At 39.7% G+C, this 18925-nt stretch overlaps 1 protein-coding gene across 1 annotated transcript in view; it reads right to left on the bottom strand.

Annotated features, from left to right (window-relative positions):
* LOC124001786 (C-Jun-amino-terminal kinase-interacting protein 2-like) overlaps nucleotides 1–11329 on the bottom strand; it is a 49759-nt gene extending 38430 nt beyond the window's left edge. The window contains exon 1 of the mRNA XM_046308864.1: nucleotides 10689–11329. Within this exon, the coding sequence (XP_046164820.1) occupies nucleotides 10689–10753 (65 nt within the window). The 5' untranslated portion in view covers nucleotides 10754–11329. The remainder of the gene's footprint in view (nucleotides 1–10688) is intronic.
* Nucleotides 11330–18925: the final 7596 nt, after the last annotated feature.

Here is an 18925-nt window from a genome sequence, read left to right as displayed (position 1 = left end):
GCACAGTTTTGGAGAAGCCTAGTTACCATGACTAAACAATCACATGGAATTTGACTGCGGTCATGACTCATCAACGCAGATGTGGCAGTAACACGGCCACTGTAACAGCCCAAGGCGTGGCATGTGTGTTGCAGTCTACACTCTTAGAAAAAAAGGAGCCATCTAGAACCTAAATGGGTTCTTCGGCTGTCCCCATAGGAGAACCCTTTGAAGAACCCTTTCGGGTTTCAGGCAAAACCCCTTTAGGTTCCAGGTAGAACGCTTGGAACCAAAAAGGGTTATCCTATGGGGACAACTAAAGAACCCTTTCGTACCCCTTTTTTCTAAGTGTGTAGCTAGCTCTCAATTCTGGGAGGTGAATCTAGCGCTGCCAGGTCTCTGAGGAGTCCAACTCCACTCATGATTCCAGAACTCCACTCAGGAGGAGCAGCCTTAGAATAGAATGAACAATAGAATTAGTCCTGTGTATTCTTCTAAATTCTAATCATCAAAAGGGGGGGTGGCTCCTTTCAGCTCCACTCCCACTTTCTTTCTGTAAGAGATTCCTGGTGATGTAGATGACTAATGACTCATCCCACTGGGCAAAAACTGGTTGAATCAATACATGTCAGCGTAATTTGTCAACCTTATGTGACGTGGAATCTTTTTTTTTTAAATACATTGGATTTGAAAAAGTAATTATAAAATTCATCAACTGTTGTTTTAAGGGTGAAATTTCAACAAAATATGTTTGAATTTTTTACCTATGAAAAACAGATGTCATATCCACAATCAGAAAAAAAACATTAGGCTAGACAGCACCCCCTACTGGAGAATTGATTTACAGCTACCATTTGGCCTTCCATCCAGCGTTTTAACCAATCCCAGTCTAGCATAGCTATGAAATTTGACAGACTATTACCAATGAGCTATAATGAGAATGATTGTTGAGAGATCTCCACTTAAACTAAGTAGATTCACTGTTGCTATTGAAGTCATTCCAAAGGGTAGGTTTAACAGATCAAATGAAATGTGACCATACTTTATCACTCATATTATCAACGATGCTATTTCAGCCTATATACATTTGCAAAGTCATCAACCGCTATTGTTTCAATTCAACATAAAATAGACTATACAATAAGGCCTAAGGTTTCAAGCTCTGGTTGATATAAAATGTCATGATTTTGAATTGTGTTTGGTTGTCAACACAACCAAATATCAACATTTGAAGGAGATGGAACTATCCAAGCAGAAGATACATCTGTACCACTGACTGAGTCTAGCTTTAATGGCACTTTGTCTACAAATTAATAATTGATATGTTGGATTCAAATCTCCATCTCAACCAAAATTTTTAATTAAGGAATAGGTATAAATCAAATCAACCTTTATTTAAAGTGCATTTCAAGTTTGATTTTATTTAGTTCTATTCTTTAACTTAGATTTTTGGTTGAGATGGAGACAAACATATGATGAATCCAACATATAATTTATTACATTTGTAGACAGACTGGAATTAAAGCCAGCCAGTAAGTGGCACAGATGGAACTATCCAAGTAGAAGATAAATATCCTTCAAATGTTGATATTTGGTTGCATTGAAACACAAATCAATATCACTTTTGAAATATAATATATAGCCTGCAGGGGGAAAAAAAGTGTTGGGAAAAAAAGAAGGGAAGCGCTAAGGTACACAATAGTAGGTGTTGGTAGACAGAAGGTACACTTTGATAAAAGGTGTAAATCGGTCATCAAAAAGAAAGGACCAAGGCACTTCTCATAATTAATCAAAATGCCTTCATTTGTATGGCATGTTCAATGGAAACAAAGTATTAAAATTGACAGTTTGTCTGCATGGCCTTCGTCAGGGAGTACAAAATAATAAATAGACTATTAACTTGTCAACAAGTTAACAAATTATATGTTGGATTCACGTCTCCCAACAAGTTTAAGAATAGGATTAAGCCAGTGGCTCAGATTGAACTATCCAACAGTAGGTGTATCTACTTTAAAATGTTGATATTTGGTTGTATTGTCAACCAAACAATATTACTTGCGTAATACAGCAAAAAGCCTCAAGTTAAGGCTCTTACAAATTAATGTAACATTCATCCATAAAAATGAGTAACACATCCATGGCCACATTTTGCAGGTTACTGTATACTTTTATTCTTATGTAAACATATTGGAAGAAATACTGATACCAACGGGCTGGTACCAACAGACTCGGAGACCATTTCTATTTACAAGCCATCAGACTGCTGTACACTTGAACTGGACTGACCACCTGCTAGGATTCTCTGCACCTTAGCACACATGCATATGCATACACCCACACACATCACAACTGCTGCTACCAGAATCGTATTATATTGCTCAGTTTATACACTGTCCCCATCCCTCAATACACAAGTAAATATTGGACTATATAAAAAGAAAAAGTGTGCAGGTTCAAGGTAGCATGCTTAGGTCGTCACAGGTCTGTGGAGCGCTTCGCAATTGCTGTAATAATCTGTGCAGAACCACGAACGGAATTGATCACTTGCATCATGTACTTTTAATATAATCTCAACTGCAATCCAGGTCATTTGGTTCTACTATTAGATGAAGCATAGCGATAACACATTAATCTGTTGTTTGAATGAACAAATTATCTGATATTGTATTTCATTTGAACTTTGCCGTGCTTTCACATGGTTGAAAGCGCATTGATAGACATTTTGGTGACAACAAAAATCCGACATTGCTTTTCCAATGGAATTTAGTTGTGCTTTTAAATGGTTGAAAGAATAGTGATAACACATTGGAAATTCAATTCATGTTTGGCTGACTTTGAGTGGGCGAGTGCCTTCAGAAAGTATTCACACCCCTTGACCTTTTCTTGTATCACAGGCTGAATTTAAAACCAATTAAATGAAGATTTTTTTGACACTGACCTACACACATTACCCCATAATGTCAAAGTGTAATTATGTTTTGTGAAAAAATTAGAAATACAATATCTAAAGCTAAAATGTCTTGAGTCAATAAGTATTCAACCCTTTTGTTAAATAAATTCAGGAGTAAAAAAATGCATAACAAGTCACATAATAAGTTTCATGGACTCACTGTGTGCAATAAGTGTTTAACATGATTTTTGAATGACTACCTCATCTCTGTACCCCACACATACAGATAATTGTAAGGTCTCGCAGCCGAGCAGTGAATTTCAAACAGATTCAACCACAAAGACCAGGGAGGTTTTTCTAATGCCTCGCAAAGAACGGAACATATTGGTGGATGAAATAAAAAAAATAAAAAGACTGAATATCCCTTTGAGCATGGTGTAGTTATTTATTACACACTTTGGATGGTGTATTAATACACCCTGATACAAGCGTCCTTCCTAACTCGGTTGCCGGAGAGAAAGGAAACTCAAGGATTTTACAATTAAGAAAATGTTGACTTCAAAACAGTAACAGAGTTTAATTGCTGTGATGAGAAAACAGAGGATGGATCAACAACATTGTAGTTACTTCACAACCTAATTGTAAAAAGAAGGAAGCCTGTACAGAATAAAAAATATTCCAAACAGGCATCCTGTTTGCAACAAGGCACTAAAGTAATAGAGGTCGACCGACTATGATTTTTCAATACCGATATTGGAGGACCAAAAGAAGCCGATACCAATTAATCATACCTTTTTATTTATATATATAATAATGACATTTACAACAATGAATGAACACTTATTTTAACTTAATCTAATACATACATTAAATTGATTTAGTCTCAAATAAATAATGAAACATGTTCAATTTGGTTTAAATAATGCAAAATCACAGTGTTGGAGAAGAAAGCAAAAGTGCAATATATGCCATGCAAAAAAGCTAACATTTAAAGTTCCTTGCTCAGAACATGAGAACATATGAAAGCTGGTGGTTCCTTTTTACATGAGTCTTCAATATTCACAGTTAAGAAGTTTCTGGTTGTAGGAATTGTAGGACTATTTCTCTCTCTACCATTTGTATTTCATATACATTTGACTATTGGATGTTCTTATAGGCACTTTAGTATTGCCAGCCTAATCTCAGGGAGTGAATAGGCTTGAAGTCATAAACAGCACTGTGCTTCAAGCATTGAAAAAAAAATGTTTACCTTTATTTAACTAGGCAAGTCAGTTAAGAACAAATTCTTATTTTCAATGACTGCCTCAACTGCCTGTTCAGGGGCAGAACAACAGATTTGTACTTTGTCAGCTCGGGGGTTTGAACTTGCAACCTTCCGGCTACTAGTCCAATGCTCTAACCACTAGGCTACCCTGCCGCATTGCTAAGAGCTGCTGGCAAACGTAGGAAAGTGCTGTTTGAATGAATGCTTACGAGCCTGCTGCTGCCTACCACCACTCAGTCAGACTGCTCTATCAAATTATAGACTTAATTATAATATAATAAACACACAGAAATACGAGCCTTACGTCATTAAAATGGTCAAATCCAGAAATTATCATTTCGAAAACACATTTATTATTTCAGTGAAATACAGAACCATTCTGTATTTAAATCAAACGGGTGGCATCAATACGTCTAAATATTGCTGTTACATTGCACAACCTTCAATGTTATGTCATAATTATTTTAAATTCTCGTGAATTAATTACGGTCTTTGTGGTTAGGAAGAAATGGTCTTCACACAGTTCGCAACGAGCCAGGCGGCCCAAACTGCTGCATGTACCCTGACTCCGCTTGCACAGAATGCAAGAGAAGTGACACAAATTCCCTAGTTAATATATTTCCTGCTAACATGAATTAAAGTAAATATGCAGGTTTAAAAATATATAGTTGTGTATTGATTTTAAGAAAGGCATTGATGTTTGATTTTAAGAAAGGCATTGGTGTTTATGGTTAGGTACATTGATACAACGACAGTTTTTTTGCGAATGCGCTTGTTAAATCATCACTCGTATGGAGAAGTAGGCTGTGATTCGATGATAAATTAACAGGCACCACATTGATCATTTGCAACACATGACAAACTAGTTAAACTAGTAATATCAATCATGTGTACTTAACTAGTGATTATGTTACGATTGATTTTTTTATATAAGATAAGTTTAATGCTAGCTAGCAACTTACCTTGGCTCCTTGCGGCACTCACGTAACAGGTGGTCAGTCTGCCACACAGTCTCATGACGTGCAACGTAATCGGCGTACAAAAATGCTGATTATCAATTGTTATAAAAAACTGAAATTGGCCATGCCGAGTAATCAGTCGACCTCTAAAAGTAATACTGCAAAAAATACATTTTCGTCCTGCATACAAAGTGTTATGTTTAGGGCAAGTCCAATACAACACATGACTGAGTACCACCCTCCATATTTACAAGCATAGTGGTGGCTGCATCATGTTATGGGTATGCTTGTAATCATAAAGTCTTTTAGGATTTAAAAAAAAACAGAATCGAGCTAAGCACAGGCTCAATCATAGAGGAAAACCTGGTTCAGTCTGCTTTCCACCAGACACTGGGAGATGAATTCACCTTTCAGCAGGACAATAACCTAAAACACAAAGCCAAATCTACACTGGAGTTGCTCACCAAGAAGACAATGAATGTTCCTGTGTGGCCGAGTTTCAGCTTTGACTTAAATCTACTTGAAACTCTATCGCAAGATCCGAAAATGGTTGTTTAGCAATGATCAACAACCAATTTGACCGAGCTTGAAGAATTTGAAAAGAATAATGGGCAAATGTTGCAAAATCCAGGTGTGGAAAGCTTTTAGAGAATTGCCCAGAAAGACTCACAGCTATAATCACTGCCAAAGGTGTATCTACAAAGTATTGATTCAGGGGTGTGAATACTTATCTAAATTAGATATTTAATTATTTATTAGCAAACAAAAAAACATGTTTTCACTATGTCATTATGGGGTATTGTGTGTAGATTGGTGAGGCACTTTTTCAACAATTTTGAATTCAGGCTGTAACACAAAACAATGTGGAGTAAGTCAAGGGGTATGAATACTTTCTGAAAGCAATGTATCTCATTGATCAACATCTCAACCAATTATCCACATTGAAATGGTGTGCCCAGTGGGATAGGACCACACCCCCCCCCCCCATTTAAGAATAAAAATCAAAGATAATGTTGGAATACATGAAGTGACATGAGCAACATTAACAAAAGTAAGGCTTTATGGATGTTATAGAGGAACCATATGTTTCAGCAGAGTTTATGCACAAAATGAATCCATGAAAATAATACCTACATGTGTCTAATATTAGATCCATTACTGAATCTGCTCCTTCATGGGTTTTGAAACAGAATAGTATCATAATCTGTAACATTTCTGTTCATATCATCACCTACAGTCATAATTTATAATGTTTTTCCAATTGAAGAGAAATGTATGTGGCAACAGCCTAGCAGTGGATTATAGAGGTGAATGCTGAATCTTAAAGAATGCATCAAATCTAAAAAATGCCTGACAGAGAACGCACATGTAGATCTATACTGCGTTAAACTAAGCTTAAACTGTGCTGCTTCAAAGTATGTGAACCACTTGTGAAATTACAGATTTATTTTAGTTTCTACCATGAAATCTTAATTTAATCAGAACCAGTCTTTTTGATCTGACATAACAGGTTTATATTTACCAATACCATATGTTGGTGTACAGGAAATCATGTGTGTAGTAGAAAAACAACATTAAAAAGGAATTGGTGCAGGTGCAAAAATAAGTGAACCCCGGGTTGCATTGATAAAACCAAGTAGGTAAGTAGAATCCAGTGGGGAAATAATTTGGTACCAAATTAACCAATCAAAGGAGAGATAGTTAGGAAAGTGTTTGAGCGGGACTAAGAAACCTGAGCTGTGTTCAAATACCCATACTAACATACTGTATGCTACAAAGATCGTACTTTTTGGAGAAATGTCCTCTGGTCTGATATAAACACAGAGGTCGACCGATGTATGATTTTTCAACGCCGATACCGATTATTGGGAGGCCCAAAAAAGCCGATACCGATTAATCGGACAATTTATTTATTTTATTTTTACAATTACAACAATACTGAATTAACATTATTTTAACTTAATATAATACATCAATAAATTCAATTTAGCCTCAAGTAGATAATGAGACATGTTCAATTTGGTTTAAATTATGCAAAAACAAAGTGTTTGAGAAGTAAAAGTGCAATATGTGCTATGTAAGAAAGCTAACGTTTCAGTTCCTTGCTCAGAACATGAGAACATATGAAAGCTGGTAGTTCCTTTTAACATGAGTAAGAAGTTTTAGGTTGTAGTTATTATAGGACTATTTCCCTCTATACCATTTGTATTTCATTAACCTTTGACTATTTGATGTTCTTATAGGCACTTTAGTATTGCCAGTGTAACAGTATAGCTTCACTCCCTCTCCTCGCTCCTCCCTGGGCTCAAACCAGCAACACAACGATCACAGCCACCACATTGAAGCAGCGTTACTCATGCAGAGCAAGGGAAACAACCACTCCAAGGCTCAGAGCGAGTGAAGTTTGAAACGCTATTAGCGCGTGCTAACTAGCCAGCCATTTCACTTCGGTTACACCAGCCTCATCTCGGGAGTTGATAGGTTTGAAGTCATAAACAGCGCAATGCTTGACGCACAACGAAGAGCTGCTGGCAAAACGCACGAAAGTGCTGTTTGAATGCCTACCACCGCTCAGTCAGATTATATGCAACACAGGATAAATAATAAATTATATCTAGTAATATCATCAACCATGTGTAGTCAACTAGTGATTATGATTGGTTGTTTTTTATAAGATAAGTTTAATGCTAGCTAGCAACTTACCTTGGCTTACTGCATTTGCGTAACAGGCAGTCTCCTTGTGGAGTGCAACATGAGAGAGGCAGGTCGTTATTGCGTTGGACTAGTTAACTGTAAGGCTGCAAGATTGGATGCCCCGAGCTGACAAGGTGAAAATCTGTCTTTCTTCCCCTGAACGAGGCAGTTAACCTTGGCGTTCCTAGGCCGTCATTGAAAATAAGAATGTGTTCTTAACTGACTTACCTAGTTTTTAAAAAAATGTGCGCAGAACTGACAAAACGTATGCGAGCAAGGAAGCCTACAAACCTGACTCAGTTACACCAGCGCTGTCAGGAGTAATGGGCCAAAATTCACCCAAGTTATTGTGGGAAAATTGTGGAAGCCTACCTGAAACGTTTGACACAAGTTAAACAATTTAAAGACAATGCTACCAAATACCAATTGAGTGTATGTAAACTTCTGACCCACTGGGAAAGTGATGAAAGAAATTTTAAAAATAATTCTCTACTATTATTCTGACATTTCACATTCTTAAAATAAAGTGGTGATCCTAACTGACCTAAGATGGGGAATTTTTACTAGTATTAAATGTCAGGAACTGACAGTTTAAATGTATTTGTCTAAGGTGTATGTAAACATGCGACTTCAACTGTAGTTAATATACTGCCTGGCAAGTTTAATGTATTAGTAGCCAACTAACGTTAGGTAACTAGCTAACATACCGGTACATACTGCTGTAATGCTATGCGGTTCATAAGGATAGCGTAGCTAACAAATATTCAGCCAACAATGTGTAACGTGACTTATTTGAAAGGCATTAATTGATTAAATGTTTCAACATTTTCTAAACATTTGTCATAATTAGTTAAAGCAAGAATTTGTATCCGCTCGACGGACTTCCCATGCATATTTTCCGCCATTTTCTTCAAATCTGAAAAGTTATGCCACGCCCAATTGCATTATGGTCCCTAAAATCATAGAAATAGTGTCCACTGCATGTATAATTTGTATTTTGGCTAATTTAGTATGTCATCTGGGAACTTTTGGTATACTAACTATATCCAGACTAAGACCAATAAGCATACTATATACAAAATGTATGTCACAAATAGTATGGTTAGTATGAGTATTCGAACACAGCTCTGGTCAGTTTGGTGTATGCAAAGCACACCATGCCGAGAGGAAAGGAGATCCCAGAGGACATCAGGATGAGGGTTATGAGAGCACATCGGTCTGGGGAAGGCTATAAAATCATCTCAAAAAAGGTTTGAGCTCAGTCCACTGTGAGGCTAATAATTTACAAATGGAGAGCATTTAACATGTCAGCAACTCAGTCTAGAAGTGGACTCCCTTCCAAATTATCCCCAAGAGTCACAAGAACAATAATAAATCAGGTAAAAGCCAACCCAAACATATAATTTACAGATTTGCAGACCTCCCTTGCTGCATCTCAGGTAACTGTGCATTCTTCAACAAGAAAAACACTGAATTACAATGGGAGGGTTGTTAGAAAGAAGCCTCTGCTGTCAAAAAAGAACCAAACTGGTCGTCTTAACTGCCAGAGTCCAATTGACCTTTTTGGTGGCGAAAACACTGCCTATCACCAAAATAACCTTATCCCAACAGTCACGCATTGTGGTGGGAATGTCAAGATCTGGGGCTGCTTTTCCTCCTCTGGACTTGGATGATCCACATCATTAAGGGAACCATTAATTGAGGTATACCAGGAGATTGTTGAACAGAACATCAAGCCATCAGCTGGGACGAAAATTAGTCTTCCTACAAGGCAATGAGTCAAAGCATTCAAGGAAATCTACCAAAGAATGGCTCAGGAGAAAGACGATTTGTGTTTTGGATTGGCCAAGTCAAAGTCCTGACCTAAATCCAATCGAGATGCTGTGGCAGGACCTGAAGTGTGCAGTTCATGCCAGATATCCCTCAAACCTCACTCACTTGGCTGAGCTCTGTAAGGACTGGGCAAAAATTCCTCAAAACAGATGTCAGGGACTGATTACTGGCTATAGGAGACATTTACTCCAAGTTATCACTGCTAATGGAGGTGCCACAAGCTATTGACTGAAGGGGTTCACATATTTTTGCACACATCAAATCTGAATCTGTTAAATAAACCACTTTTGTTAAATAAACAAATGAAAATATATATTTTTGGTTTCTGTCATTTACTTGGAATGTTTTGGGGTTGAGGTTTAGATAAGGATTGTATATGCTTATTTTAATATGTTATAGCAAAATAATGACCAGCCCTGTAGGGTTCACGTGTTTTCAAGCAGCACCCCACCACCCCAAACCATTGAACACAGACCTGAAGTGTTAAACTATCCAGTCAACAATAGGTGGATACACGTTTTGTGGCTTTGATATTAAAGGAAAGGGTAATCTTATAGCCTATTGTAACTGAGCTCACAGCACCCATTTCGGGCTGTTTGTCTCAACAGGGCGTGGGCCTCATTCCCTCCGCCTCTGAGGTAATTGAATCTGAGCTAGAGAATGCGCCAGCCAGGCAGGCAAACGACATGACCGCCAAAAATCTATATATTGTCCTCTCTGTGAACATTCCTCCTCTCTCCCCTTTGCACTTAAAGGCAGTTATGTGTTGTGTATAGCTCAAGGGTATTTTCTAAACGAACTCGCATCAAGCGAGAGACAAAAACATAAGCAACCAACACAGCATCAGCTACGCGCTGCACGTAGTGATACACCTATATAACGACGTAGAGCAGCATCATCAGCATTCAATAGTCCTTTATGTCTCATGTTGATAATAATACAATGCGGTAATATCAACAAAACTGGCAAACATACTAACGGTTTACCCCATCCTCGCACATCCGCCTGTATCACCTCCTCCCTTCAGTATTGAGCGCTCGAAACCCCGTCTGCGGGTTTGAGGTCTTACCTGCAGCCTGGAGGAGAGAGGGAGTGGAAGGTGGAGAGTGAGAACATCTCATCCCTGTCCGCCATCTTCCTCCAGAAACGACTCGAAGTGACTGCAGATAAACACTGAGGGAGCGCAGTCCATTCACAACCGCGGAGCGCGACAGACGGACGCAATACGGACAACGCGGTTTCTCTCTCTTTCCCTCCCTCTATCCTACTCCCACGCTGTTAAAGATGCTCCTGGCCTCGACCTAGCCAAATCAGATACACGTACTCAACATCACCATCAAATCTGACTTGAGCTGCTATCCACTCTACGACCCGGAAATGGCAGCGAACAGAGAAAAATAACAATGCGGTAATAACAAAAACAAATCGTATCTGCCCCCGATGCGGCCAGCCCAGCCAGCCAGCTTGTCACACACACGCAGACTGCTTGTCAAATATATGCTGTTGTGATGTTGCCTGTGAAACAAAGCAGCGGTGCAGAGAGGGGAGGTTTGGGGGGTGATAAGTGCCAGAATTAAGCCTCGTGAAGCTACTGATACGTCTTACCAAGTCACCTAATGTCTTCGTCGCGCCATAAAACACCACCATGAATTAACATGGATGTCAATGGAGCCAATTTATTTTCTACAGCATCAAACTGCCAACGCGTTAACGACACAGACACATGACATAGTGTTCACATCCGGTGCCAGTTGAACTGCTTAAAAACGTCTACATGTGTTAAGGGTTAGTGTTAGTTTACGTGTCTGTTTAGTTTATTATTAATGATCTCACCATGAACACCTTACAAACATGTACATGATTTTGTAAAAAATATTTTAATTGCCAGATTAATCCATTTCATTTGTTGATTTAGCTAAAGTAGGCATATCACATTGTTACAAAAATTATTAGGCTAGTTGATATCGCAGCCAGCCACCATTACTGTGTAGATGATGCCTATTTCTCACATCAATATAGACAAGGGCTTCTTTGTTGGAGGTAGCCCAATTAAAAAATAAGAGGTAGCCTTGGTCTCTAGTGGTGAATTCAACTCCAACTTCCGACTTCAGTGCGTTCAAGACAACTGGAAACTTTAAATAAAACAAGCTCAGACTGGGATGATTTTTTGGGGGAACAGTCATTCAACTCAGAATTCCAATTCAGAAACTCTGGCATTCTTTCTTTGCCCTGAAAATTGCTGATGACATGATTTTACCTTGTTTTTTACCCAGAGTTCCCAGTTTACCAGTTTAACAGACACAATCAGTCACCATGCAGTGCTTAGGCTATACATTTCTGTGGAGATGTCTTATGGTTAAAAGAAGGACTTGAATTGAGGGGCTAATTGAGGATATAGGCCTAACCCCTGTTATGGAGTCAGGCTAAAAGCATATGCTACCTATTGTTTGCATATCCCCAGAAAAAAATAATGGACCAGAAAATATAAAGCGATCTAGGCTACCACAATTATTAACTCCACAATTATTTCCACATAGTCTACAAGCCTATCAAAGGTCTTGCTCAGCCTCAACATCACAGGAAAATGTGGTTGGTTTATTAAATGCTCCGCAATGTCGAATATTAGTGGTAGGTTATGCTTACCGCAAAAGACCAAACATCTAGAATCGGTATGGGTCAATGCATAAACCAAACAGTTTAACAGATAACAACTTTTTATTCAGGAGAATCGCATTGAATCAGGCTATTTCATCTCAAGACAGTCATGAAGTTAAAGCTTGATCGCAAATGGGTCTTCCAAATGGACAATGACCCCAAGCATATTTCCAAAGTTGTGGCAAAATGGCTTAATTAAGGACAACAAAGGCAAGGTATTGGAGTGGCCATCATAAAGCACTGACCTCAATCCTATAGAAAATGTGTGGGCAGAACTGAAAAAGCGTGTGTGAGTAATGAGGCCTACAAACCTGACTCAGTTACACCAGCTCTGTCAGGAGGAATGGTCCAAAATTCACCCAACTTATTGTGGGAAGCTTGTGGAAAGCTACCTGAAACATTTGACCCAAATTAAACAATTTAAGGGCAATGCTACCAAATACTAATTGAGTGTATGTTAACTTTTGACCCACTGGGAATGTGATGAAAGTAATAAAAGCTGAAATAAATCATTCTTCACATTCTTAAAATAAAGTGGTGATACTACCTGACCTAAAACAGGACATTTTTACTAGGATTAAATGTCAGAAATTGTGAAAAACTGCATTTAAATGTAGTTGGCTAAGGTGGATGTAAACTTCCGACTTCAACTGTAAGTAAAAATACAGTTATTGAATTATTTAATTTAAATGTTTTATTAGACATACAATAATGTTGATGGCAGACATAAAAGAAAGGAGACATGTCTATAATTTCTTATGTCAGTGGGGTTGGTAAGGGATGGAAAAGATAGAGGTGAGTTGTGAGAGAAACTCTAGGATGTTGTCATGACCACTGGAGTTATACACCTTAGCAGTACCTACCTGGAAGCAGCGGTTACTTAAAACTTTTCAGGGTTAGTGGGCAGTATTCGGAAATTCGGATGAATGGCGTGCCCAAAGTAAACTGCCTGTTATTCAGCCCCAGAAGCTAGGATATGCATATAATTGGTAGTATGGTAGTATTGGATAGGAAACACTGAAGTTTCAAAAACGGTTAAAATAATGTATGTGGGTATAACATAACTGATATGGCTGACGAAAACCCGAGGAGAATCCATCCAGAATATTTTTGTTTTTGAGGTCACCACCCGTTGAAATGGCTGTCTATGGGAAAATCAAAGGAATACCTCCCAGATTGCAGTTCCTAGGGCTTCCACTAGATGTCAACAGTCTTTAGAAAGAGTTTCAGGCTTGTTTTTTGAAAAATTAGCTAGAATTTGTAGTATTTCTAAGTGGCTCTCATTTTGACTATAGTATTGTGGCACGCGTGAATGAGGGCGTACACTTCATTATTTATCTCCGGTAATGAACATACTATTCTCCATCTGAATTTTTATCGTTTATTTACATATTAGGGTACCTGAGGATTGATTAGCAATGTTGTTTGACTTGTTTAGATGAAGTTTATTGGTAACTTTTGGGATTCCTTTGTATGCATTTTGAATGAGGGAAACAGGTGGATTACTGAATCAAGCATGCCAACTAAACTGACATTTTGGAGATATAAAGAAGGACTTTATCGAAAAAAAACTACCATTTGTTATGTAGCTGGGACCCTTGGAATTGCAAACAGAGGAAGATCTTTAAAGGTAAGTGATTTATTCTTTCACTATTTCTAACTTTCGTGACACTTCTGCTTGTTTGGAAAATGTTTTTAATGCTTCTGTATGCGGGGCACTCTCCTCAGATAATCGCATGGTAAGCTTTCGCCATAAAGCCTTTTTGAAATCTGACAAAGTGGCTGGATTAACAAGAAGTTACGCTTTTAAACAATGTAAGACACTTGTATTGCGAATTTTGTGTTTTGAATTTCGCGCTCTGCAATTTCACCGGATGTAGCACCCTACCTATCCCAAAGAGGTTTTAACTTGACCCATTGGTTAAGATTGATTACTTGGAGAAACCCGTGGGCCAGTAATGGTACTGCTGACAGCATGGCAATGCCACCCACCATGAGGAGGCAAATGCAAATAGTTATCATCTGAATATTTTATATTCACCTAAACGGATGGTGACCCCAGCTAGGAGCGAAAGAGCAGTTTCCCAGATCTCGCCTTCCTTTCGCCCTTCTTCCAAGCCAAGTCATTCGCCCGGTTGTCGAAGCACTTGGTCCACTTGATTCTCCTCCGGTGGCTCTCCTTCTGTTTCTCTTGCGCCTTGTCTGTTATGCTGGTGAATGAGGACCCAAAAGCGACTTAACAGAAACAGAGTCTTTATTCCAGTCTTAAACAAAAACGATAATCCTGGATATTATCTTAGGTAAATACAAAACAGGAAAACTGAAATCCTCTCGTCAGTAGAGAGGAACGACTGGAGACGCGACCACAGACTGCAGGTCGCTTCGGGAAGGCACAGGCCGTAGCTGACATAGACACCTGCTCACACGCAGCATCTGAAGAAGGCAAAAACACGACAGGGCGGAACAAGGACACAGAACAGCAAACATCAAACAAGGATCCGACAAGGACAGAAGCGGAAAACAGAGGGAGAAATAGGGACTCTAATCAGAGAGCAAAATAGGGGACAGGTGTGAAAGAGTAAATGAGGTAGTTAGGAGAATGAGGAACAGCTGGGAGCAGGAACGGAACGATAGAGAGAGAGAGCGAGAGAGGGAGAGAGGGAGGGGGAGAGAGAGGGATAGAAAGAGGGAAAGAACCTAATAAGACCAGCAGAGGGAAACGAATAGAAGGGAAGCACAGGGACAAGACATGATAATCAATGACAAAACATGACAGTGTCCATGTCTCACCTTGATTGTTAATAGAAATAAATGCAATTATATTTCATATTATTACAAATACATCTCTTACATATCTCTAGAGGACCAGATAATAAATTAACAGCGGACAATCATTTTTACCAGGTCGAAACACTCCACATCCTTCTCAGCCCTTGCCTGAAGGTGGTCCTTGAAGGCATTCTGATCTGGTTCGACAACTTCCACCACAACAGATGGAGTTTCAGTGATCTCAAAGTACATTAAATAAAAATAGCAATAGACAAAGACTAAGTATATTACAACTTTTTTATACAACAGTATATGCCATATGTTTTTACACAATTGCATTGTTTACCTCAGTGAACAGCTGCGGCTCCCATCCGTACAGCAGGCGATAGGGTAAGTACTCTGGAGGCCTGGACGATGCTGTTGTGTGCAAAGATAATTACCTTCAGATTGTCCTCCCACCATTCCTGGTACCAGTTTAGAGACTTGCCCATGGCAGTCTCGTTTGCTCGTTCATCCAAACCTAAACTCACCAGACATCTACACATTCACATTATATATAAACTCACTGTACTATGAGTGTCAATTTTTTTTAACTATAAATTACTGGAGGCCTATGTGAAAGTATGCTATAACCATGAGCCGCTGCCGACGGTTCCCGGTCCGGAGCCTCCGGCGACAATCGGCGGTCCGGTTCCTCTGGTGATGATCTGCGGCCCGGTTCCTCCAGTGAAGGTCCATGCACCAGGACCGCCACCAAAGCGGAGGGATCTGCGGGCGGAGGGGGTCTACGTCCCGCACCGGAGCAGCCGCCGTGAAGGGATGTCCACCTGGACCCTCCCCTTTAGAGTCAGGTTTTGCGGCCAGAGTCTGCACCTTTGGGGGGGGGTACTGTCACGCCCTGGCCATAAAGAGGCTTTTATTCTCTATTTTGGTTAGGCCAGGGTGTGACTAGGGTGGGAATTCTTTATTTCTTTGTTTTCTATTTCTTTGTTTTTGGCCGAGTGTGGTTCCCAATCAGAGGCAGCTGTCTAACTTTGTCTCTGATTGGGAATCATACTTAGGCAGCCTTTTTCCCACCTCTGTTTTGTGGGTAGTTAGCTTCTGTTTAGTGTCAGCACCTGACAGAACTGTTTTGTTGTTTTTCACTTTTATTTTGTTCGAATGTTTTTGAGTAATAAAATATCATGAACACTTACCACACTGTGCTTTGTTCTGATCTTCATTCTGACGAGAGCCGTGACAAACATATCAAGGCAGCAACACATGACAACACAGCATGGTAGCAACACAACATAACAACAACATGGTGAGGTGATGGAAGATTCCATCAAGCAGCTGAGGGACAATTTATCCTTCAGATTTGAAGACTGCAGCATGCCCAAGGATATCATTGCCTTTGTACCTGATCCTCTCACAGTCCTCCCAGGTGGAGAATACTCCTCCCTTGCTAAGAAAACTATACCCTCGCTGGATGTGGCCACAATTCAAACTGCTGAATTCCAGACATCGAGCCAAATCAGGGATGCGCTCAGGAGTGTCGAGTCCCCGTGTTTATTGCGGGTGGCATGCTCAGAGGAATAAAGCACAGCAAAGAAACTTGCATTTTATGTGCTTACAATGCGAGTCCTCATTTTCCTATATGTATGCAATGTAGACTCACGACAGGAAGCGGCTTTCACATAAGTCAATTGAGGACTGCCTGCAAATCAAAATCACATCTATCCATCAAACCCGACATCCCCAAGATTGTGTCCGAGGGGAAATCCACATTTTCTCATTGAATAAGTAACTTAGTGGCCTTTATGACTGTATTTAGTCAATTCTAATATTATTGTGAGAGGTTATCCAGGGATATTGATATGTTCTGTTTGTTCTGTCGTTACAAGAGCAGGCTATCCTGACACAGACAGACTTTTTTTTTAAATAATTGTTTTATGTAGGAATCTACATTTTTGACCAGTTGCAATTGTAAGTAGGCCTAAGAAGTAAATATCCTACTTCTAAGAGGCTGTTAAGGTTGTTAAGCCTCATAGCCTCAGCCATTTAAGTTATTTTATATAGGTCTAGGCTCTGAAGAAATAGACTCCAATTAAGCCCTCTTGATGTTTTGTAATGTCAAATTAAAATGAAGATTATCGCTGAAATGAATTGCTCGACTGGTGTAGGTTTTCTCCATCTGTTGGTTTTTGGACAAGGACATCCCGGCTGGCCAAACCGTCCCCTAACCCGGATGACGCTGGGCTAACTGTGCGTTGCCTCATAGGTCTCCCGGTCGCGGCTGGCACAGGTTTCAAACCAGCATCTGTAGCAATGCAGAGAATGCATTTGACTGTTAGGGCTTTCAGGAGGAATGGAGAATTGCATGTCAATTCATAAACCATGTGCCATTGAATCTCTTCCCAACTATTTTGCAATCTATATGGCTCTCCATCAATAATAAAATGTAGAGGATTGGGGTGAGGTGACGAGTCCTGGATAGGTGTGACTTTCAGGTTAAAATAGGCTATAACTATACAGCAGATCGCCGATTGTCCTCAATTTGATTATGCTGTAACAACATACTGTATCACCATGACCATGATTTCTATTCATTTAAGTGAGCAGACTAGGGCTTTCAGGAGGAATGGAAAATCTACTGGAGAATTTTTTTTTTGAAATACTCGTAGACTTGGAGATTTTGGTCATGGACAGTGCTATTGGCAAACACCATCAGATGCCTGTGTTACGCCGAACGCGAAAGCTAAGGAAAATTAACAGTTACAGTAGGTGACAATACTGTAAAGTAGGCCTAATAAAGCTAAAAATAATGCTTAAATAAATCGACTGCTGGTCTTTACTGTATGCTGCTCATTTTTTACGTTGTATTCCATTTCCAGCAGGACAATTCAAGCCATCGACTCACTGATGAATGAAGATGATGAGCAATCGGCAAATACCATCTGTAATCTGCTGGCGTCACGGCACATCAACATTGCTCTAATCACAGTCAAGATAGTTGAAGAAATTGGCATGGACTAATGGGAAGTCTCAGTAAGAGATATTATATATATAAATATATAAATTCTGAGAACAATAACCATGCATGTGTGTTTTCTTGTTTTGTACTGTTCTGTAGTTTCGACCCAATGATTAGTCTGACAAACAAAGAAATGTGTGTCCTGCAGGCCCAGGCATGGATCAAACCTGGTGAAACGTCTTGACGTCATCTTCACAGACTACGGTAATCAACCGTGGCCCTTGAGCAATTTGCTCAAAATTGCTACAGAAAAAAAGGAAGAAGTTCAAGCAAGCCAAGTCTCAAGCATCTGCTCAAACTCCATGTATGGGGGGCAATTTCTCGCCAGGGACCAGGCCGAAGTTTAATTGTTGACAGTAAGTTTGGCTATACAAAGCAAAAGGTACATAAAATATTGTAGCCTACACCTCAGGGACTGCCATTTGTTCCACAATAATTTACTGTTGCCTCCTTTTTCAGGGATCATGGCTCGAGATTTCTTTGAGGAAGAAATCATCATCTTTACTGAAGACTCATCTCTTCAGTGGGTCATATGATTGAGTGTAGTCTGGCCCAGGAGTGTGAAGGTGAACGGAAAGGCTCTGGAGCAACGAACCGCCCTTGCTGTCTCTGCCTAGCCGGTTCCCCTCTCTCCACTGGGATTCTCTGCCTCTAACCCTATTTCAGGGGCTGAGTCACTGGCTTACTGGTGTTCTTCCATGCCGTCCCTAGGAGGGGTGCGTCACTTGAGTGGGTTGAGTCACTGATGTGATCTTTCTGTCCGGGTTGGCGCCCCCCCTTGGGTTGTGCCGTGGCGGAGATCTTTGTGGGCTATACTCGACCTTGTCTCAGGATGGTAAGTTGGTGGTTGAAGATATCCCTCTAGT

Source organism: Oncorhynchus gorbuscha, linkage group LG02 (assembly GCF_021184085.1).
Source record: "Oncorhynchus gorbuscha isolate QuinsamMale2020 ecotype Even-year linkage group LG02, OgorEven_v1.0, whole genome shotgun sequence".
Classification (NCBI taxonomy): domain Eukaryota; kingdom Metazoa; phylum Chordata; class Actinopteri; order Salmoniformes; family Salmonidae; genus Oncorhynchus; species Oncorhynchus gorbuscha.
Note: the sequence above shows the minus strand (reverse complement) of the source record. Positions and strands in the feature narration are given on the sequence as shown.